At 53.1% G+C, this 21,575-nt stretch overlaps 12 protein-coding genes across 12 annotated transcripts; 7 read left to right on the top strand and 5 right to left on the bottom strand.

Moving 5' to 3' along the window:
• Window positions 1-1,218: 1,218 nt before the first annotated feature.
• Window positions 1,219-2,481, bottom strand: PHYSODRAFT_512004 (hypothetical protein; the record flags this gene model as incomplete). The annotated part of the gene is made up of 3 exons (XM_009533016.1): window positions 1,219-1,716; window positions 1,846-2,301; window positions 2,398-2,481. 3 exons carry the CDS (start codon window positions 2,479-2,481, stop codon window positions 1,219-1,221), a joined length of 1,038 nt encoding a protein of 345 aa, XP_009531311.1.
• A 297-nt stretch (window positions 2,482-2,778) lies between these two features.
• Window positions 2,779-4,721, top strand: PHYSODRAFT_512691 (hypothetical protein; the record flags this gene model as incomplete). The annotated part of the gene is made up of 3 exons (XM_009533015.1): window positions 2,779-2,999; window positions 3,087-3,399; window positions 3,498-4,721. 3 exons carry the CDS (start codon window positions 2,779-2,781, stop codon window positions 4,719-4,721), a joined length of 1,758 nt encoding a protein of 585 aa, XP_009531310.1.
• Window positions 4,722-4,988: 267 nt separating this feature from the next.
• PHYSODRAFT_335588 (hypothetical protein) lies at window positions 4,989-5,952 on the top strand (the record flags this gene model as incomplete). The annotated part of the gene is made up of 2 exons (XM_009533014.1): window positions 4,989-5,382; window positions 5,441-5,952. The coding sequence occupies 2 exons, from the start codon at window positions 4,989-4,991 to the stop codon at window positions 5,950-5,952; spliced, it is 906 nt and encodes a 301-aa protein (XP_009531309.1).
• A 3,160-nt stretch (window positions 5,953-9,112) lies between these two features.
• Window positions 9,113-9,469, top strand: PHYSODRAFT_390319 (hypothetical protein; the record flags this gene model as incomplete). Its single annotated transcript, XM_009533013.1, has 1 exon — window positions 9,113-9,469. A coding segment is annotated over one exon (357 nt), but the record flags the coding sequence as incomplete, so codon positions are not given.
• A 297-nt stretch (window positions 9,470-9,766) lies between these two features.
• PHYSODRAFT_303257 (hypothetical protein) lies at window positions 9,767-10,794 on the top strand (the record flags this gene model as incomplete). Its single annotated transcript, XM_009533012.1, has 2 exons — window positions 9,767-10,100; window positions 10,160-10,794. The coding sequence occupies 2 exons, from the start codon at window positions 9,767-9,769 to the stop codon at window positions 10,792-10,794; spliced, it is 969 nt and encodes a 322-aa protein (XP_009531307.1).
• A 163-nt stretch (window positions 10,795-10,957) lies between these two features.
• Window positions 10,958-12,961, top strand: PHYSODRAFT_303256 (hypothetical protein; the record flags this gene model as incomplete). Its single annotated transcript, XM_009533011.1, has 4 exons — window positions 10,958-11,181; window positions 11,467-11,633; window positions 11,954-12,702; window positions 12,863-12,961. 4 exons carry the CDS (start codon window positions 10,958-10,960, stop codon window positions 12,959-12,961), a joined length of 1,239 nt encoding a protein of 412 aa, XP_009531306.1.
• Window positions 12,962-13,044: 83 nt separating this feature from the next.
• PHYSODRAFT_335587 (hypothetical protein) lies at window positions 13,045-13,368 on the top strand (the record flags this gene model as incomplete). The annotated part of the gene is made up of 1 exon (XM_009533010.1): window positions 13,045-13,368. One exon carries the CDS (start codon window positions 13,045-13,047, stop codon window positions 13,366-13,368), a length of 324 nt encoding a protein of 107 aa, XP_009531305.1.
• A 1,676-nt stretch (window positions 13,369-15,044) lies between these two features.
• On the top strand, window positions 15,045-15,785 carry PHYSODRAFT_512039 (hypothetical protein; the record flags this gene model as incomplete). The annotated part of the gene is made up of 2 exons (XM_009533009.1): window positions 15,045-15,308; window positions 15,561-15,785. Coding segments are annotated over 2 exons (489 nt in total), but the record flags the coding sequence as incomplete, so codon positions are not given.
• Window positions 15,786-16,693: 908 nt separating this feature from the next.
• PHYSODRAFT_510996 (hypothetical protein) lies at window positions 16,694-18,044 on the bottom strand (the record flags this gene model as incomplete). Its single annotated transcript, XM_009533008.1, has 2 exons — window positions 16,694-17,757; window positions 17,840-18,044. Coding segments are annotated over 2 exons (1,269 nt in total), but the record flags the coding sequence as incomplete, so codon positions are not given.
• Window positions 18,045-18,146: 102 nt separating this feature from the next.
• On the bottom strand, window positions 18,147-18,854 carry PHYSODRAFT_512816 (hypothetical protein; the record flags this gene model as incomplete). Its single annotated transcript, XM_009533007.1, has 1 exon — window positions 18,147-18,854. The coding sequence occupies one exon, from the start codon at window positions 18,852-18,854 to the stop codon at window positions 18,147-18,149; it is 708 nt and encodes a 235-aa protein (XP_009531302.1).
• Window positions 18,855-19,391: 537 nt separating this feature from the next.
• On the bottom strand, window positions 19,392-20,402 carry PHYSODRAFT_511793 (hypothetical protein; the record flags this gene model as incomplete). Its single annotated transcript, XM_009533006.1, has 2 exons — window positions 19,392-19,564; window positions 19,664-20,402. 2 exons carry the CDS (start codon window positions 20,400-20,402, stop codon window positions 19,392-19,394), a joined length of 912 nt encoding a protein of 303 aa, XP_009531301.1.
• Window positions 20,403-20,817: 415 nt separating this feature from the next.
• On the bottom strand, window positions 20,818-21,450 carry PHYSODRAFT_335585 (hypothetical protein; the record flags this gene model as incomplete). The annotated part of the gene is made up of 1 exon (XM_009533005.1): window positions 20,818-21,450. One exon carries the CDS (start codon window positions 21,448-21,450, stop codon window positions 20,818-20,820), a length of 633 nt encoding a protein of 210 aa, XP_009531300.1.
• Between the last annotated feature and the right edge of the window lie 125 nt (window positions 21,451-21,575).

The following is a 21,575-nucleotide window of genomic DNA, read 5'->3' as shown; positions in this document are numbered from 1 at the left end:
ACACGAGGCGGATCCTGGCGCTCGAGGACCACTGGGAGAACATGGTGGACGACAAGCACAGCGTCTACGGCGACATGAGCGAGGACGAGTACATGGACAAGTTCGGCACGAGTGAACTCATGGAATACCTCGAGGATGAAGACCACCCAAACGAGGACGGAGAAGGATCCGGCGTCGAGTGGAAGTAAAAGAACACGTTAGCGACTGTAGGAACGATAGACTAACGCCTGGATACACGTAACCTTTGAGATGAACGTGGTAGATAATTTGTGCGTTAGTTTTTGTAGTTTGGTGATGATTATACAGCTTCAAGTCGCTGTGAAGGGATACAGTAGCTCTGAACGAGGACGAACACTCGAAAGAAAACGTTTTATCCCATTGCTGGTTGAATAAATACCCCTTAGTGTTTGTCTTTCGCGATACTATCTACACATACTCGTAGCACTAGCGCTATGTTGTCACCTTACTGGTCCCTTGTAAGCTTCATCATCAGGAATCGATCGAAGTCGTAATAGTCTTGGCGCGTCATGAGAGTAGCAGAGCTCGAGTCGTTGGTGGTAAGCCCAAAGCAGAAATCAAATCCACAGACGTCGCACGTGAAAGTCTCCAAGCGTGGGTATCAAACCACAGCAGAACGCGGGCGTGGTGGCAGCCATAGAGATCGACAAGGAGTAATGAGTCCTCGTCGACAACTACGGAAGCGCACCACACCTGCAACTCACACGAAGCACGCCAGGATCTGCAGCTTCAACGGGGGTAATGAGCCCCGATCAGCTGAGCCTGCTGACGCGTCTCCGAGCAAGGTCCGCTAAGCTCCGATAACACCACACCCGGAAACCTTCAACAATTGACGATCCACGGAATAGAGTTCAACAGAGAGTAATGAGTCTCTGAAGTTCGCCTTGGTCCAACCTCGTCGAGAGAATAAGAGGGAAATGAGCCTCTTTCTCTTCACACCACCTGTCACCCCATGCTGCTTGATACGAAATCCATAAGCATCAAGTCTCACTCCGTGGCTAGCGAAGCCCTGTTTCCAATGCTCGGTCAAGGCATGATGGCGTCGTTCCGGTTTGGTGCTGTTTGCCAATCGGGAGTAATGAGTCCCAAAGCGTGCCCAGCCTGACTACCAAGAGGCAGAAATGAGTGCCTCTCAGTAAACGCCGACTCCAAGCCACGCCAAATGCTCCATTTCACGTGCCATCCAATCTCGCTCGTCATCTACCACCGGGCCGCTGCATCTGCCATGCATGAGTCCAGTTTTCGTCGCAAGCCACTCAGTTCACGCTCCAATCGTCCAGTCGGGCTTGCTCGGAGGTGACCTGCACTTGTCCTGGGGCTAACGTCAATGTTGTCGCTGTCACTGCTGTTCCTGCTGGTTATCCGTCGTCCTGTCACGTGGCGCAGACTGCGCATACTCCGCAGACTTCCACTGCTGCTGTTGCTGTTAAAACTGTTCCCATCCGACGCCGTAGGCGTCGTAGTCGCCACCGATGGCGCGCGCTTGTACGGAGCTGACCTCGCCGACCGCGGAGAAATCTCCGGCGACGACGACGTTGGGGACGTGCCCGCTCGAGACGACCCCATCCGCTTACTCTTGTACATTCTGCTCGACGTCGTCACGTTCGCCGCCGCCGCCTTAATCTCCTCAGGCAGCGTCAGTCCCATCTCCCTCTTGCGCACACGTCGCTGCTGTGCCGGCGCCGGCACCTCCACGGGCTTCGTAGTACTCACATTCTCCAGACTCATCGCCGGCAAGACCGGCGACGCCATCGTCGTGTCCTTCACGTCCGTCGTAGCTGTCGTCACGGGCGTCATCGTCGTCGTCCTGGAGCTCCTCGAGCTCACGGTCGTCACGGGGCTGCCGTAGCCGCTGCTGCTGCTGTCCGAGGACTTCTGCCGCTGCTCCTGCAGCCTCACGAGCGCCTGCGTCAGGTACTTGTTCTGCGCGCGCTTCTCGTGCAGCTTCTTCTTGTAGTGGACCAGCTGCGCCTCCATCTCCTGCGCGCTCTGCTGCTTCTCCTGCACCACGACCAGCAGGCGCTGCTCGAAGCTGTGGCTGGTGGCCACGGCCGTGTCCACGCGGCTCTGCAGCGCGCGCATCTCGTTGCGCAGCGCGCGGTTCTGCTCGCGGCGCTGCAGCGCGTCGGCCTGGGCCTGCGCGAGCTGCTGCGTGAGGCGGTCGCGGTCCTCCTTGCCCGCCTGGTCGTGGCGCGCCCAGTAGTCCTGCTCCTGCTGCAGCAGGCGCTTGAGCGCCGCCAGCTCCTGCGCCAGCGCCTGCTCGCGCCGCGCCGCGTCCTCGGCCTGCGTCTTGTGGCGCGCGGCCTCGTCCGCGCAGTGGCGCTTGCTCTGCGCCAGCTCGGCCGAGAGCAGCTCGTTGTGCCTCGTGAGCGCCTGCACCTGCTTCTCCAGCGCCTGCAGCGCGCGCTGGAACTCGCCCTGCATCTGCGCCACCACCTGGCGGTAGTACGCGTCGTCCGCCATGGGCTCGGGTCTGCGGTCGAATGGGGGAAGGAGAGCCGCCGCGTCCCAGGGTCTTAATGGAGCTGCTCGGGGTGCTGCCGTTCGAACGTCGGGCGGGAATTTGGGCGCGAAAAACTGGCGCCCCTCGTATTTTCGGAGCAGGAGTTCAAATCATCCGAAATTTGCGGAGCATTGGGATCCGAAATTAGGCATACAAACGCCAAGTGATAGTGGGAGATTCAAAATTGTTGAAGTCGGAAAAACAGCCAATCAAAACGCGAGTTTGAGAGTCCGAACTGGTTTGGCTCTCTTGACGATATGACGGGGAGACTGCGGCTGTATGTGGTGCTGGCGGCGCTGCGCGTGGCCTGCAGCGTGCTGCTGCTGGGCATGGTGCACCCGGACGAGTTCTTCCAGAGCCAGGAGGTCATGGCCAGCCACTTTCTGCCCATGCAGCAGGAGGAGGAAGCGCTGCGCCGCCAGCTGCACGTGCCATGGGAGTTCCAGCTGCCGTCGCCCAACCGCTCCGTCGTCTTCCCGTGAGCTGCTGCTGTCTGCAATTATTATAATAACTTTTTTATAGTATAGTAAACAATAATTGTTATTTATTATGCTGGTGTGTGTAGGGCGCTGGTGGCGGGGCTGCCGTACAAGGTGTTGCAGCTGCTAGGCGTGAAACTTACGGGGTGGCTGCTGCTGGTGACGCCAAGGGCGTTGCTCTGTCTGCTGTCCTTCACTGTGGACGCGGTGGTGTTTGGAGTCGTGGGGCAATTGAGCAGAACGCAGAAGCCAGAGATTAGAAGGGAGAAGCAGGAGAAGGCCCTGCTGCTGCTCGCCAGCTCGTGGCCCACGCTCGTGTTTCTCTGCCGACCGTTCTCCAATACTTTTGAGACGTTGATGCTTGCACTCTGCTTTGCGGTGCTGTTTCTAGTCAATCCGGTAGGTTCACACGACATTTTCTCGTATAATTATTTGTTATTTCAACGAGGTGCTGACTACATGTATTTTGTTTCGTTATTGACGGTTGGGGACGACAGCATCGACGAGTTTTGTGTGGGTTGGTGCACGTGCAGACGGTTCTTCTTGGGAGTCTCTTGGCGTTGGGATTCTTCACGCGGTTTACGTTTCCGGTGTTTTTCTTCCCACTTGGGGTGGAGCTGGTGCGCCAGCAGGACGCGTTGCTGGTGCACGCGGCACGCAAGAAGGATGTCGTTGGGCCGTCTGTTGTGCGTCGCCTGGTAGGGACGTTGGCTGTGGGGGTGCAAGGACTTCTCGCGTTTTTGACCTGGTCAGTGGGTTTCATCGCAGTGGACACGCTCTACTTTCGCCCCGAAGTGTTTGAGGGTGACTGGGATCGGTCGATGTTGCAGAAGATTGCCGGAAATGCCGTGATCGCACCGTTGAATAACCTGCTATATAACGCCCAGTACGACAATCTGGAGCTCCATGGTGTGCACCCGCGGTTCACTCACCTGACCGTCAACATGCCGATGCTGTTTGGCCCAGTCTTTTTGGTCTTCCTGGTGAAGTTTCTGCGCTACCCGGATCGCTCGGTTTTCGGCAGTGCGTGTGTATTCTTTCCATTGGTGTGTTTGTCGCTTGCCCCGCACCAGGAGCCCAGATTTCTGTTGCCGGCTCTCGTTCCGCTGCATATATTCACTGCAGTGAACGGCAGAACGGGGGTAGTGCGCTTCTTGACGACGCACAAGCTTGGTTTGCTGCTATGGACTGTGTTCAACGTCGCGTTGACTCTGTTTTTCGGCGTGTTACACCAAGGAGGCGTCGTGCCGATGCTGCTGTCTTTATCCACGATCGCTGCTAACGCTCAGGGTGCATCTACCGCCAACTGGTTGACGTCCACCTGCCGCTTTGAAGGGGGCAGCAGCTTATCTCTTATTGGCACGGCACCCCTGGTTTTCGCAAGGACCTACATGCCTCCCCGCTTCCTGCTTGCTGGGTTAAGAACCTCACCGTCATTCCGAGTGATTGATCTCGCTGGGGGTTCTGGCACTGACCTCGCCGATTTGCTGGGCTTGCAGGAGACCGACCAGCCGCAAACAGATACCGCGTTGCTGGTGCTACCCGCTAGCATAGACTTCAGTGACATCATTCACGAAAGCTCGCTGTCGGTCTCGAGTATCTCCAAGTTGGGCGGCTGCTCTCCTCATATCTCGACGGAAGATTTGGCACTCGACAAGGCCTTCTCGCTGGATTTGTACGCGGTGAAGCTAGCACACAAGGCGGCAACCAGTGCCCCGTGAAGAGAACAAAGAAATAATGATTGTTGAAGGGTGATCGGGTGTTTGCCATCTTTTGCTGTGGTAACGGAGCTGAAGATGATACAGAAGACGTTTGGCGCTTGCAAGTATTATTCAAGATAGATATACATTTGCGCCCAAGACATCTACAGTAATGAATCATTACGACAACAACACGCAAGTATTCTAAAAAGCGCCTTCCTTTACGAGCCGTAGAGAGCTCATTCCGATTTTTTCTCGCTGGCCCAGACACGATCCAGTCAAGCAAAGATGTCACCGCGCACTGCCACCCAACTCGTCATCCAGTCTCGACTTCCTCTGGCCAACGGGTCGCTGCCTCACGTGGTCCAGCTCATCGACGGATTCCTCGCGCCTTCGTGCTGGCAAGCCGCTTTCAATGCTGCGTGCGAAGGCGGAGCGTCGGAGCGAATGCTCGAGTTCTTTCTCCTAAGAGCGACCCCAGACTGGGACGAAGTTGCCGACGCTGCCGCGAAAGGCGGACACTCGCACGTTGTTCGGTGGGTAACCAGCCGTGTCGAGGGCCTGGACGCGTGGGAAACCTACTTCAGTAGATCGTTCGTAGTGCAGACTGGCGACTACCGTGCCGGCTTCGGCGTCTACCGGCGCACGAATCATGCCATGAATGGGACGCTGGATATCAACGGTGAGTTAAGCTTGGTTAATGCACTCTTAGCCTCAACGCTGACAGTACCTTGTTGTAGTGCACCGCATCGAGTCGTTGAGTGCGGATCCGGTATTGGTACAGAACAAGCACGCGGTTTGCTTCTCGGTTGGGAGATCGAAATGCGTGATGTCATTCAAGACGCTCAATACCCCCCTCGATGAGACTCTGGCGGTATACGTCAAGAACGCCCCTGGAAACTCGATGGTGAACGTCAAACTGCTGCTTGAGGAGGGCGGATTGCTGTTGAGCTCGGCGTTGACGATCGTGGCGATCGAGATCCCGCTGATCTACTTCCTCAAGAACCCGCGGGACAACCGTCTCGCGTTCACGTTAGTCAGCGAGGGGCGGATCCTCAACACGATGGTGCTTCACTACCGTGTGAGCTGGGCGACAATGGACGCGATGGTGACCGTCGAGGAGAAATCCGGACTATTCGAGTTTGTCGCGGGTGGTGTGGAGATGGTTACTGCGGTGTGCAACATGCTCTCACGTGCTGCTACAGCGGTGCAGCGCTTCGTTCTGAGTCTCCTCCCAGGGAATTCGACGTAAGCCTCTTTCTTTTTGTTGTTGCAGTAGTCGTTCAAGTAAAATGCGTTAGGGCATCTCTCGAGGCGACCTTTTTGGTGGCTCTACTGTAATATTGGATTCTACAACGGTAACCTCCAGTTGGGGGCATATACGGTACAGATCTGAGATTGGATCTGATGTGCTAAAAGGTGTACTGGGGGTTGCACCCCCAGACCCCCCCGCAAAAAGAAAACTAACTCCGAGTTGCGGCAACGGGTCCGTTCGCTGGAATGCTCGTCGCTGGGCCCGCCTCCGCAAATACCGCGCGGCCCTGTTTCGCGGGCACCCCGCGCGGGTTTGCTATGGCTACGCTCCTCACTGCCGAAACATATGTTTTTCAATACAAAAATTAGTATTAAAAACCGATCCATTCTCTGATCTGTACCCTATATGATCCCAACCGGGTTTTACCTTCTGGCAACCTGCCGCGCTAACGGAGTGCTTTTCGAGGACAACAAACTCAACGAAGTCGAAAGCGTGAAGAAAGGGACAGGAAGGATCAGGAAGCACGTCACCAGTCTGACAGGGATCCCGGTCAAGTTGGACCGCGCGCTGTGGTTGATGCTGAAACCAGGATTTTTAGAGGTAAAGGGGGTGCAGGTTTGGATGCAGCCGCTGTTCACCGGACGGAAAAATACGAACCTTACGCTGAATGAACTGGAGTATGTCAACTGTAACCGCGTTTCGTTCGGACAACTACGCGTAGCACTGCGGCAGTGGGGGGCGCGTGATGTTTTGGTGGAATCGCACGGATTCTTTGCTGACAAGAACGGTGTACGACAGGATGGAAGACGTTGTGCGCGCGAGTGCCTGCAGCTTGCTGCGTACACTACACCAGAGATAGCATACGCATTTCGACTGTTTTTCCCGAGTGAAGACAGTGCGAATACAGTATACAGAGCCTTCCTTGGCTCGCAGGCAGATGGATCGTATCAGCATTGCAACCCGACAAGTACACTACTGCTCAAACCTATCATGTACGCAGAATGGGATCCTGACCTAGGGGTCATGTATCGTCCTGGCCAACGACGCAGTGTTAAGCAGGTGTACAAGATTGGGATCTTTGGTGTCCGAATCGAAATGCGACCGAAACACACTGAAGGTGCTTTTGAGGACACTGGACTTGGCAAAGTCCGCGTTGAGTTCAGAGGCAGTCAGCCACTTTTTGGAATCGGCGTGTGTGCATCGGAGGAGCAGATGAAAGCTATACTGAATAAATTTGGCCCCGAGGGCACGACGCAGTTCAAGTTCAGGAATATTACTTTGTCACTTCGACAGTGGGAGGAGAAGCGGCCGCGGAAGTGCCACGAATGTGAAAAACCCGGTTACTTGAAGTTTGAATGTCCACTGCTAACCAACAAACGATCCAATCAGCTATTGCAAAGGGGGGTCCAGCCGGTCGCGCAACAGGAATCCCGCCCGAGTGATCATGCTATAGCTACATACGAGCAACTCAGCGTGCAGCAGTATATTGACACCAAGCTGGCGGAGTTAGTGAACGTACGAACTGAGCACATTGAGCACCGTCTGGACAAACTGGACCAGCAACAGCAGCGAACCGACCACGTCCTGAAGGAGTTTACATCCGGCTGGAAGGCGGCAGTGGCGGCACTGGGGGACAGAATGGACCAACAAATGACTGCACTCGGAGAACGCTTGCAGAATTTTGGATCGGGAGGCCCAGCGCGCCAGTAGGCTTGGTCTCCCTTAGGACGTATACTGGAATTCGGTGGTGGATGAAGTTGCTGCTGCTCGTGCTGGCTGTGCAAATTACTGGTGCTGCTACGGTGAATTCAGCCCGATCACGCCAAGATGTGACCTGCGTAACGGGAATAATGCCTACAGGAGAAGTCGGCGGCGAGGACGTGTATACCTCGGAAACCAGTATAGAGAGCGATACCGATGCGTCGGTAATTGCAGACCAACAAGCGGCCGGCGTGCATACAACAGCGCGTCATCAGCGGGGAGGCAGGCGCCGTCGGAAATGGCAGCCGGTGCGGTTGCCATGGGCAAATACAGGTGAACCAGCACGAAGCACTGTCCTACGCAGCATATTGCAGAGGGAACACTACTCTGGCGACTACATGGGTGATGATGACAACGCTTTTCGGAGCGATGAGAAGGCGGTACGTGTCTGCACTACCAATATAAATCGGAACTTACGCCGCAAGATGAATGAAGAGCTGGCTGCGTGGATGGTGGCAAACAATCAGGATGTTGTTGTTGTCAGTGATCCGGATCTTACCAGCCAACGGGTTGAGTAGATTTGGCTCAACACCCACGACCAGACACCTAAAGTACCCGGGATATTACTCGTTGGCACCACGAAAGCAGCACGGACGACGAGATACTAGATTGGTTGGAGCGGGCTATTGAGAATATGCACCACTGCCTGCATTCGAGCGCAAAATAAATATGGGGGAAACAAATCAGTCCCGGCGACTACTTGCGCGCTCTGTTTGCATCAAATACAGTAATCGGTGCACGGCACAATTACGAAAGCTGACCCAGCTGTCTGTTTTGGATGATGTCGGCGTCGATGATCTCTTAATCGCTGCGAACGCAATTATTTGGCCAAAGTGGGTAATCCAGCCAGGCCACCTGCGCGCACGAGCGCGCGACACATCATTTGCATGAAGAACTACAGCGGATGGCAGTGGTTCCGACAGCAACATTAGCGGAGTGGCAAATGTGGGTCTCGAGTGAGTTAAGTGCTGGAAACGAGTCATGCGGATCCGGAGAAACTGGAGATCAACTCAAATCAGAGCTCAGCTAAAGAAGCAACGACAGGACTGGTTTTCCGGCGGAGGTATAATTTTTTTTTTTGAATAGCACCCTAGGTCGAGGCTCTCCGCCCGTAGCAATACGAAGTGCGATAGTCACGGACACTGGGGAAACCCGATACACTGAGGACCGGAGTGAGGTGCAGAGGGAACTAACTACTCTCCTCGATGACTGGATCCCTGCGAACGAAAAAACAGAGTCCCCACGGTATCTGGAAACATTGTCAATGGACGATGTGGAGGACCTACCCGATTTCGCTCGTGAATGGATTGTTCCGGATATCATTGAGGGTGGCCGTTTTGCATCATATTGGCAAGATGAAAGCAGGGCGTGGAACAACTATGTCTACACGCCTGAAATGCAAGCGGAGGTCGATCGTCAGCTGAAGCAACATGTAGCGCCCGGTTATGGAGGTATTTCACAGGAGATGTGGATTGCTGCACCTGACATAGTCCGAAGCCGCGAGAGGCGAGTCATTGAGCTGATCCTCCGTCTGGGCAGAGCTCCACCTATCCTACGGCGAAAGCAAATGATTTTTCTTCCTAAGTGCGCTAACATCGACCCGACGCTCGATAACTCCAAAGGACTACCACCTTGGAGGCCCATTACCGTGCAATCGGCGTTGGCTAGCCGCTTATTTCTTGTTGTGAAACGCTACGTTGAGCCTGGTATTCCGATCAGCCAAATGCAACACGGATTTCAATCGGATAGAACCGTCGTCGATGCAGCTCTACTGGTTACTTTACTGACGGAACGTGCTCTAGATCTTCGTGAGCGCTTGATAATGGTATCCAAAGACTGCCTGAAGTGCTTTGACCGAATTCCAAAATGGTGCATGGATCTTATCTATCGGGGAATTGGTGTGCCAGAGATTCCCAGAAAACTCATGATTGATCTTCTTGGCCCTGGTCACGTCGATGTAAGGACGGCTTTTGGATGGATCTCTACTGGAGCACGCGAGTTTGGAATAGGTCAAGGCTCAGTTCTATCCATTCTGCACATAGCCTGCTATATGGACTGCCTTCAAAGGCAACTTGCCCGCTGTTCGGACTCAGTCAAAATCCGGCATCACCAACACGGCGAGGGAACCGAGATTAGCAGCACGCTCTTCGTCGACGACCAGTTGGATGTTACGACGACCGAGCGAGGCATATCAGCTCGGGCCGATGTAACTAATAAGTTTACAGGAAAATTCGGTTCAGGGGGTGTTTTCGGTGCGGCGAAGTCCTTCATGATGTATCTGGCAGACAACAATTCACATCTGGAGGCAGTACAACTCAACGATGGACTTGGCGTCCCTCATCCAGTTCAAGTTGTAGCCCCGGCGGAAGGATTCAAGCATCTTGGTATGTTTCAAGGCGGATGCAATCTGTGGGAAGCCACACTTGCACCTACATGGCTACAGCTCACTCAAGAAGCGCAACGAATCCAACACATGAATTTGTCATCAGCGCAATTCCGTTACATTGTCAACAGGGTGTGCGTTTGTGGTACAGAATGATTTTGGGAGGTGCAATCTCTACTGCCGCTCTCGTAGATACATTCATCCGGCAAGTGGCTCGGACGGTGTTACGGCTCCCCTTTTCGACTCCGCGCCAAGTGTTTTATGACCAACAAAATGGAGTAGGATTGGAAAGCTGTGAACTCGATGCGAATGTGCACCGAATGCAAGAAGCGCTTCGAATTCTAAACTCACCCGAGTTACCAGTATATCATCTGCTGGTTGAGCGGCTAGAAGCATATCAAACCCACGCGGGACTTCCTGACAATCCTCTCGTGCTTCCAGTCAAACCTCCCGCCCAAGTGCGAACCTGGGAAGCACAATTGATTCGATTTGCAGCCTCACTCAAACCACCACTCCGTTTCGCTGTCAAATGGACTCACCCACCTGCAGTGAGATCACTCCGAGCTAACGATCGACCGCTCATTGAGATTACACCACCGCAGCTCCGGAGTGTACTAGTTGCAGTTAATTGGAACTCGGACTGTAAACTTATCTTTGTGGGTGATTTGTGTGGGTATATGGAACAAGTTTATTAACAAGAGCGGGACTGCAGCGAAAAGGAAGTGGGTAGGAGCGAAAAAAGCACGTGTAGACCAGCTTTATGAAGATTGGAAATGCCACCTCGTCCACGAGGGCACATTGGACTTACGCGTACCTGTTGGTTGTGAGCGCTTGTCACCTGGGGTGGCCTCATACAAAATGAGAATTGGCGTTGGTGAGTGGATTATTGCAGTACAACTGGATACACAAGACGCAGTACCACGTGTTGACCACTACGAGCTGGGCTATCGTGAAATTGGCGATGTCGCCCGTCACCAGCTTGGAACAGTGATCCCAATCCGCTGGTGGTATGAGCGACCACGGGGTAGCGATATCTGGTATGAGCGGACCCATAGAGCCGTTGTCAACGAGTTCGAAGCTGTGTGCGTCCCTGTTATCGTAAGATATCTACCTAGGCGTCGCAACAGGAAAGATCGAATAATTCTGTGGACCACGACACAAGTGGACGGGATTCAAGGGGCCAACGATAGGCGCCTGCTTCAGGAGGCAGCGGCGCGCAGTCGGCTCCGCTATGAAAGTACATTGATCCATGGGACTCTCATTGAGATTGCAACGGCATGCACAGCTTGTGGGCGGCACAGAGGCGAACAATGGTGCAGTGAATGTGGTTTGTGGCACCATACACAGTGTATGACACGATCTTGCAGATTGCCACCCGTTGATGATACTGTCGTGGGGAATGCACGTGCGGCAAGCGTGCAATATGCGTGGAAGGAGGGTGACCAGACGCTAGTTGTTCAAGCTGGTGACGGCAGCGTTGCTGAAGCGAACACAACGAATGTACAAGGTGGATGGGCGCTACAAGCGCCAGGGGGTAACAGTGTCACGGGCCAACTACGAATACACCGCCCCGATATCACCTCAACTCGATGCGAGATCCATGCGCTTTTAGCAGGACTGGTACTCTACGGCGATACGGGAGTTCAAATATGCGACAACAAAAGCGCTATCCAGATTTTTGAGAAGGCCCGAGCCCATGCATCGGGCCAGCTCGGCCATATTAAATACCGAGATGTGCATCGCATTGAGATAAAATCGCTGAGCAGTGCCATGACTGCTCATGGGTCGATGATAGCCGTCTGGGTTCGCTACGGCAGCGGCGAAATTCACTGGCGTGCGTGGATCTTGCTGCAGGGCGGAGCCATCACATGGATATGATGGCTTCATATGCAGCTTGGCTAGCGTTTGGTAATTTCATGCTTGTAGATGAAGAGGGGGCATTGATTTTTGGCAATACGCTGCGCTACCTCAAATGCCGCGGTTACGAAGATCAGCACCGACGTTGGATACAGAACCAACAGCAGAGAGACGTAGCTCGACAAACAGTGCAAGACGGAGAAATTGGGATGATTTACAACGGGAAATGGTCAGAATCGCTACGAAGATTTTACTGGAGAGCTCGGTCCAATGTACTACACACCAATGCCGTCAAGAATCGCTTTGATAGTAGATGGTCGGCTTCATGCGCCACGTGCGGCGAAGTTGACACACAAGACCATCGTTTTGGACTCATTGAACCGGAGTGTGAATACGTTCAGGAATTGACCGCCAAGCTAACCACTTTGCATCGCTCGCTAATCTCCCAGGAGTGGGTACCGGATCAAGAGATTTTTGTACCTGCTATAGCTCACGACATAGGAACATCGTGTGGCCTCGAGCAGCGGGGACCCTGGTGCGGAAATGAACCTAGCAACTTTTTATGGCTGACGATGATTCGAGCAGACAATGGCATGTGGTTAAACCCTCAATGGCTTGACTGGTTAGGGGATCCTGCCGCGTTTTCTAAAGACCTCAGATTCCTCCAGCTCCTGGAAAGTGAAGCCGAACCGAATCGACCAAGAGGATCTCCGCGATGCATGATACCTGTGGGGCTGATAGAGGCGGTGAGGTGTTATCACACACAGATTGGTTTATATGATGCGTGCCTTACCCAGTGGACCCCCGGTTGGTCAGCCATTTCATTTGAGCGCAGTATCTGTTTCGATCAATTTCCGGGCCTGATGGGATTATCGCCACCACGTGAAATCACTACTTGGTGGATAGATGATATCTACCTTCCTCGCTCTGAAGAATGGTGGGAAAGTTTTCAGCGCAGCTATGAAAGTCAGAGTGGGGAACCCTCACTGGTGTATTGGGTCGTGACGTACTTTGGCTCACCAGGGCACATGATACTTGAAGCAAGCGACTGTGTTTGGACTGTGAAAATACCGGCAGGCCAGCTGGCAATGCGTACCGAGGCATTCGTTGTGCAGCGTCGTAGCTGCACCATGGCGGACGTCTTCCAAACAAATGAACGCACGATTCTAATCGGTGTTTTCATATTGAACGGAAATGCACCCTCCATTTCAAGTAGTACGAAGTCGTACTGGGAGCAGGCCCTCGGCAGTGACGAATGGATAATTGACCCGCCATCAGAGGAGGAGTCAACAACGTCATCCCTGCTTTGTCATGATATTGTGAATGCTCAACAACCCACGTGGTGGACTACTGTTCGACAGCAGTTGGATCGCCTTCAGCTGGCCGTCTACGAAGCCCCCAAAGGATGGTAACGGTACCCAACTATGACGAAAGGAAGCAAAGTATGGTCAGAGGCAGCATCCTACACTATGGGGCAGGCCAAGATGTTGCATGAGTCGATTTTCTTGGGTACCTGGGTTACCCTCCGAGAATACTGGGAGTACAGCTGCACCATCGACGCTAATGAACGATCTCAAAGACATTGCCAAACGCTTTTGAGGGATGTGAACCTGGGAATCAAAACGAGACGCCAGCAATGGACTCAACGAACTCAAAGAACTCAAAGGCAACTGTCCCACCGCCTCCAAGAACGAAGAGACCAGATTTGTGAGCGTGGCGAACGCTGGCATGACGAACGAAATCAACAACTTGGTACCGACGGCACGACCTAGCGTGTTTGGTATCAAGCTCTTTACTTTACTGCATATAATGCATATGACCTCGACAGCACTGGTGACGCAGTCTCTGCGACTGTGTGATCCGTGCTGTCATGTATGGGCGACTACCGCGGGCGCGTGTTGTTTCAACATGCGATCCGTAGGCGAGGCTGCAGCAGCGCGCAGTATCGAGTGCAGTTAGCCGACTAAACCGCAATAAATTTAAATTTAAATGAGCTCATTCTGAAATAGCTACCCCAATTTTTGTGGAAATAGTTAGTTGTTGCAGTCTTCAATATTACTCCATGTAGTCTCGAGTAGCCCAGAATCAATTACTTTCACGCCAACCAGTTGACTTTACGTCTCGAAAGAAATCAATCCGACCAATAGGTGACGCAATGGCAATTTTTCAAAGTCGTGCAAGCCTCATCGCAGTAGATGTTGCCATCGCCAGCTAACACCATCATTGACAGGGGCTTGCCAGCGTGTGGAGGCTATTTACCCCAATTTTCTTATCGACGAATTCGTGGTCGATTATCTACAGACCAGAACATTGCATGCAGGCATGGTGCTCCAGTAAGATTTCTCGAGTTAATGGCACATTGACTACTCCAGAATTGTTTCAAGATGTTAACCACGCTTTACTGTCAGTACAATTATTGTGCCTTTCACTTCTTCTGCCGTGATAATTCTGGCATATCTCTAACCCGTTATCGACCTTAATTATGCCCCGAGTTAGCTAATTCCCATGTTAATTCCGGGTCGTCCCTCCGTGGACGAATTAGGAGCGGTACCGATGATCCTACTCAGCGCAGCAGTGCGGCTCGCCTGTCGATATCGCCTTCCAGTGATCCTACCTCATGTCGAACAATGCATTGATGGCTTCATGTTTTCGTCGTTGGATCCAGAAATGTTGAATACGGCTTGCAAAGAAGGCGCGTCTGAGGAAACTCTCGAGTTTATTTTGTCGCGAACTACTCCAGACTGGAGAAATGCTATCCGTTTCGCTGCAGAAGGCGGCTACCTTCACGTGTTTGAGTGGATGGCAACCGAACGGGAAGACAAGCGTGGACCATGGAACGGAGATTTTCGACACTCGTTGGAGATTGCAGCGGGTAGCGGACATCTTGCTCTCGTCCAATGGTTGTATGAACGTGGATCTGATACTTCAATCTGGATGCATCCGCTCGAATTTACTCGCGAGTACGCAGAAAACGTTTGGAAGTATTATTATGATATACCAAGCGCGATGGGAAACGCAGCAGCAAATGGACATTTAGCTGTCGTTCAATGACTTTATGGCGTGACCAATTGCTGACGCGATTAAGAGAGCTATTTCACGTGGCCACGTTGATGTGGTGGAGTGGATTTATGAGGTCAAAGGTGACCGCTGCATAGTAGTGCTATCGAAATGTGTAGCTAAAGCGGCTGAAAATGGTCACCTCGACATGCTAAATAGGTTGGGATTGGAAGGCCTGTTAGACATGATGACAATATCAATTGACGGTGCAGCACGAAATGGGCATCTTGAGGTTATGCAGTGGTGTATCGAGAGTGATTTAGGAGAGTGCTCATCGTATACTTTGGATTTGGCAGTGACGCTGACCACCTCGCGGTAGCCAAGTGGCTGCATGATAAAATGGCGACTAATACTGCGTGCGCTTTCCGTAGCTTGGCTGTAAACGAGGCGTGGTCAGAGCGTCTTGATGGTCTTCAACGACTATTGTACGCGCATTTCTTATATGCCCAGAATGGCATGGATAAGGCTGCCAAACATGGCCACGTGGATGTGATTATGTGGTTACATGAGTACCAGCACGCGCGGGGTACACTTTGAACGGTGGTAGGTGCGGCACCTGAATGTAGTGCAATGGCTGCGTGAGCACTATTCCGACAAGTTGTCACCTTTTGTGATGGACGAAGCCGCCACCCAAGGTCATCTCGAAATTGTACAATGGTTGCATGAAAACCGAACGGAAGGATGTACGACTACAACGATGGACCAAGCGGCTTTTCAGTCGTCGTCGTCGTCTTACTTGTTGGGGGCGTGCCGAACCCGGCACAAAAGTTGAAAATTACATTGCAGCGCCTCCACAGCCGGGGTGTGGCGTGGAGGTTGCCCCTTGATTACGCTGCAATGTTGCCTTGGCCATCATGTCGCCCGCCATCCGTGCTGTTAGTTGTGAGCTCATTCTTGTGTACCGCTCAACGGCGTCCGATCTCCACCTCCCGAAAAGCTTGATGGCCAAGCTGTCGTAGCCCGCATTGAAGAGTGCTGAGGCACCTCCGCTACGAAGTGAGTGGGAGCCGTAACTGTTTGGTTCGTGCCCAACGAGTTCAGCTGCGTGTTTCAAAGCACTGACGAGGTCTCGGACTTGTAAGTTGTGGGTCCGCGTAACTTTGCAGAGTAGAGTGTCCGACTTCGCACCAATGGAAAGGTGATGCTGAACGAGATACCAGCACGCCATTACTGGGCAGCATTGGGCGTGACCAGACCGACCCAGCACACGAGTACATCCATCGCCAAACTGGTCAGTCTTGCTGCCTCGAAAACGAATTTGAACCTTTTTCACTCGATCGATCAATTCTTGGTCGCGGCCTTGATCATCCAGGAAGCGTACATCGGACCTTTGAATAGCATATTCTTTATCCCTCGTGCCGTCAGCTAGATACTCGGAGCGGCGCAAAAGAAAGAAGAAGCCCAGCACCGAAGCCCCCCAGATGACTCGGTGCTGGGCACAGGAAAAATCGAGGGAGCTGTGCAATTTTCCGAGGAGATGCATGGTGACGGGGGCCTTGGGGTTGGTTGGAGGGTCTTCTCTGCGAATGCCGACGACAGCAAGCTGGTGTCCGGGGGACAGTCCGACTTTGCATCCGACGAAGCGCTTGTGATACCACGAGATGTGGCAGAGTTTGGAGGGCACGGTGGAGGTAGAGTTGCCTCTTTCGGACGAGTTCCATCCGAATTTCCAGCAGTAGATTACGAAAAGTGCGAGCTGATATGAATGGCGCTCTTCGTCCTTGGGTAACGATTTAGGCAGTCGCATTTCCGTGCACCATCGCACCCACTGTGACCAAGTAGCTGAGTATTTAACGTTTGATGACGAGGCCAGTGAGCGGGATTGAAGTCCTTCGAGAAGTTCGTGTAGAGTTTGCGAAAGATTGGCGGCTCGGCTGTCTGTTCCCACGACACAGAAAAATTGGTCCACACAGTTTTATAAGGATCCGTCCAGGCCCTCGATGCTGCCGTGGTGTTGGTCGACCCTGGTAAATGCTCCACCGATACTCGTAAGTTGAAGTAGGCTTCGGCTAGACCAATTGCCCTGTTGATTTCTTGGCTGAGTTCATTCTTTGAAGAAAGTCGATTGCTCCACTGCACTGCTGAAATATTGTCACTCCAGCACTTCACGTGAAGCATTTGGCCGGACGAATTGCTCGACCACGACGAACCCCAGGTCCACAGTGCCAATGCGATGCACAGATGCTCCCGCACATTAATGGAGAAGCTGTTGAAATGCGTGTCATCGTTGGCGATTAGAAGAGTCTCGGTTTCGTCAAATTTTTCTTGGATAAATTTATTTGCGCCAGGGTCCAGAATCGCCAAACCCATGTTTGAAGCATCCATGTACAGTTCCACATCGGATGAAGGAAGATCACCGAACATGCTCAGGGGTAGCGCAGCGAAATTCCCATGACCCAGGATGTTTTGAAACCATCGTAGATCCGCCTTCGCCCCGGCGGAGAGTTTTACTTTTGCAAACCGTGGTGCGGCGACTGCAAGTGCTTGCAGCTGTTGGTAAAATGGCTTGGCGGCCCGCAAGCAAGTTGACACATGTCTTAGCGACCCTAGGAGTTTTTGTAGATCCGATGTTGTAGCTGCTTGATGCTGAATCATCGTATTTACTCGTTGTAGCGCCTTAGCGATTTTGTCAGCTGGCATCGATACTGTTCGCTTTTCCGTGTTCCAGAGCAGACCTAGGGCGACGAGTTCGGTGCTCCAGTTCGAGAACTTGGCCTCATTAATTGATCGGGGTCCTAGCACGGCTAACATCGCATGCCGTAGGGTTGCTTCTGCGAGATGTAGCCGATCATTGACGTCCAACTCGACTAAAATATGATCATCTACCCATTCGTAGCCAAAAAAGGGTTCGGTATCTTCGGATGGCACGTCCAAACAGCCCATCAAATGGTGGGGATCCGGACCATCCAAAGGGGGCTGCTAAGTCGATCAGTAAAATCTTGAGGTCTGTCACCAGAGCTGCCATACGAAATACTTGAGATGCTATAGACATTAGATGTCGGTATGCACCTTTCACATCGCCTTTCAGGATACATACGCGGACACCACGATGACGCGTAGCCAAGTGTTCGATACGTCGAGCAATATTAGTCACTGGCTCGTAAGTGAGGGCTGGCACCGACTTTTTCTGGTATTAATCGTTCGTAGAATTACCAAATGGGTTCGATAGGTCGTGAATGGTTCTCACTTCAACGGAGGGATCCACGTCCTTCTTCTCAACCGCTCCTAGTGGGGTGCAGATTACGTTCGACCATCGCTCCAGGATATCGGCGTCGACAACCATGTACTGCCCGCTATCTTGGCCTGCGCGGATGCTTTTACCGACGGCTTTCAGATGTCGACGACACGACCCGTGGTTTTTGGGTGGAGGCCGAACTGGTATGGGGCCATCGCCCCACTGTGCCTCGATACCTTTCGTGGCGATATTGATCAGGAGGTCTAAGTGTGGGTACCCACGTAGTACATACCGCAAACGATCCGGGTCAAGCGCCTTGTTTGGTCTACAGTCAGGTAGAGTTTTGCCTCTCAATAATTTTGCCGCGCCCTCCACGCTTAGCTGTCTCGATCGAATTATCTCCGATAGCGAGCGGCACGCAACCATGTCGATGACCGATTTGTCAGCGGAAGTAGGATGCGATCGTCGCAGCCCCCAGTGGCGGTGAAGCTGGGATATTCGAGCTTCGCCTCGAAGAAGCCTTAACTCCAGCTCATACTGTATGGTAATAGCAGACTCCCGTGAGAGTGATACCAGATTCTGCGAAGCGGTGGAGCTGTAGGCATGCGCAGCATTATCATGGGAAAGCCATCCTGGCTTGATGAGGCGCAATAGAATTCGATGCATACGCCGTGGTAGGATGGTGAGGACTTTGCTCAGGTGTTGAACGGAGATTTTCTGCAGCATCCACAGCAGTCACTATTTGAGGCAGCACAGATGTGTTACCCCAAGCAGTGGCACTAGGGGCAGGCTCAGCGTCGTTCTTAAGAGCAACCGTGCGTAATATTTTGATGTCTGATCTGGAACGGAGATTTCTGCGACATCCAAAGCAGCCAATACTTGGGGCATTCCGTGGATGTTAGCCCAACCATCAACGCTGGGGGCCGGCTCAGCATCGTTCGAGATTCGAGTGCAGGTTGTGAGAGATGACATTGACGTGGAACGGAGATTTTCTACAGCGACCACACTAATATCGCCTGTAGGTGCCGCAAAGGCACTACGAGAACGAACATCAGCGGGGGTAGGCTCAGCGTCGTTCAACTTGGGTTTGCATTCAATTATTCGGCATTCTGATCGATTCGATATAACGTTGGCAGGCTTCGTTGGGGAGTAACCGGATCGGAGCGTCATGTGTGCCGATGGCGACCGAGCAGCCACAGGTAGTCATAAGTGTTTGTATTGCAGCTTCAGTCCATCGAAGCGCTTCTCGATCTCGACTTTGACCAAGGCGTCTAGCGTTTTCGGAACAAAGTGGGCCCGGCCGTCGTGAGCTCCTTCATGAAGATCGGCATCACACCCTGCATTCGATAGAAACCGCATGCAGAGCCGGCGACTTCCTCCCTGCGTGTCGTTCTGCTTCGGCTGTTTTTGCAGCACTTTGGTCGGAATGGGGTCGTGTCCTTTCCTTTTTCCTCGCTGTCTCGCCGAGGCGGAACGGCCCGGGATGGCCTGCGTTGCTTCGACCGTGCCAAAGGGTGCTCTACTCGTTGAGCTCATCTGTTCTAATTGCTGAATTCGCCGTTCTTGGACTTCTTGCAATATTTCAAGCAGAAGGGGGTCATCCAGCGTGCATCGAAGTCGAATAGCACCCGGATCTTTATCCGAAGACGCGACTGCATTTTGGTAGCTTTCGAGAACGTCGTTCACCCAGTAAACAAAGGCCGGTATGTCCTCCGGTTCCCAGCGCAGAGCCATAATCTTGGCCTCAATAAATCCAATGATGGCATCCACCAGCTCAATCGCGCTAGTGACGCAGTATTCGCGCGCGAACACCTGGAAAACGCGCACCGCACCAACAACGTCGTTGATGCTGGTGGCTGCTGGAGCTGGTTCGAAGTCCGCTGTCGCCGAAAAGTTCGAGAAATTGGCACTGCCCGAGTCTATCCACTCCATACGTTTCTTTCTGTCCATAAAGCTGCAGTGCATTATCGAGGGACCTTCAATGCCAAACTGGTAGTCGTACGCGCGAGTCAACACGCCGGGGAGAGACTTGCAAAGCAGGGCACCGGATCGGATCTGACTATGCACATAAGTATCAGGGTCCTTACCTTTGTGGCGCTCCGATGTTAGCTTGTCGTGAACTTCCTGGCGCTCTCGCTGTGGCGAAAACGCATACTTGGACTTCTTGGTCGTGCTCTTGGCCTTGCAATGGTGGTAGCGGTTGTTTTTCTTCATCATCTGCTGATGCACTGGACGCTTGAGTCCTGGACTGCTCACGGAGGTTCAGGAAACGGTCGAGTAGTTCGGGGTCGTGACTTAGCCTCGCTACAATCAGGGCATCCTTGTGGAGATAATCAGTGGCCTCTGTGGTACGGCGTCTTTGGTGTGGAGGCTCAGCAACTTCCTCACTGGTACCATGGAGGGATTGGCTGCGTTTTGATCCTGCTGCTTGCACAGTGGCTGGAACCGGTCTGGCGATCGGGTCCGACGCATCTGGAAAACCGTCGTCATCATCGTTGAAGGGGTCGAAAAGTTCACATGACTCGGTATTGCCAGATTGGCATTGTACCTCTTGTGTACCGGTGGACACCACATATTCGTCGTGTGCGCGGCAAAACGATTCGCCAAGTGCCGCCGGCTTCACCGGCGATTAGAAGGCGTAGTCGAGCGCGTGTTGGAGAGAAAATTGTGTCTCTGATCCCGACTGAGGATCCACCCACTTGCAGATTGCAGACGGCTCGGGATGATTCTGTTCGTCGATCAGTCCACTAAGTATACAGCTGATAGACCGGCTTCCCTCGTTATTCCCTTCTCCCAATACCCTCGATAGTATGGCCGTCTGCATGTTGTCGACGTCCGCAGAACTCCACTCGCTCGTGTCGAGCGCGACATGCTGCAGACGTAGAGCCACCACAGGCGCCACCACCTTGATCGCGTCGACTTGAGCAACGATTTGGGTACCGTCGGACTCGACTGTCACCTCGCGATCCTCAACACCAACGACTTGACCATGGAAAGTCTTGGGCTCCGGATCTCCCGTGGTGACGGCCACTGGCCGGCGAAGCAGCGACACCCTCCCCATCTTGTTCACGGCCGCTATCGTGACTGTTCGGCGAGCGGCGACTGACCGCGAAAGCGCTCCTTCTTCCCCGTCAAAGCTTCGGAACTTGACCTCGTCCCCCTCTATACCGACGACTCGGGCATAGAATGGGAGAGGGAAGGCGCCTGCCGCTACGTCCTCAGGCAGGAGATGCAGTGTCGATCGCGACGTTAGACGCGGCATGTTGCTGAGGCGAATGCAGAGAGCCGAAGGCTCGCTTTTCTAAAGCTGTGAGCGCTGTAAAGGACGTCTGAAACTAACGCTGTTCTACGTCTTCATCTGCGTTGGTTTCAACTTCCTGCCTTCCT

The sequence above is a fragment of the Phytophthora sojae genome, assembly GCF_000149755.1.
Source record: "Phytophthora sojae unplaced genomic scaffold PHYSOscaffold_6, whole genome shotgun sequence".
In the NCBI taxonomy this organism is placed as follows: Eukaryota; Oomycota; class Peronosporomycetes; order Peronosporales; family Peronosporaceae; genus Phytophthora; species Phytophthora sojae.
This window is presented reverse-complemented; position numbering and strand designations above follow the sequence as displayed.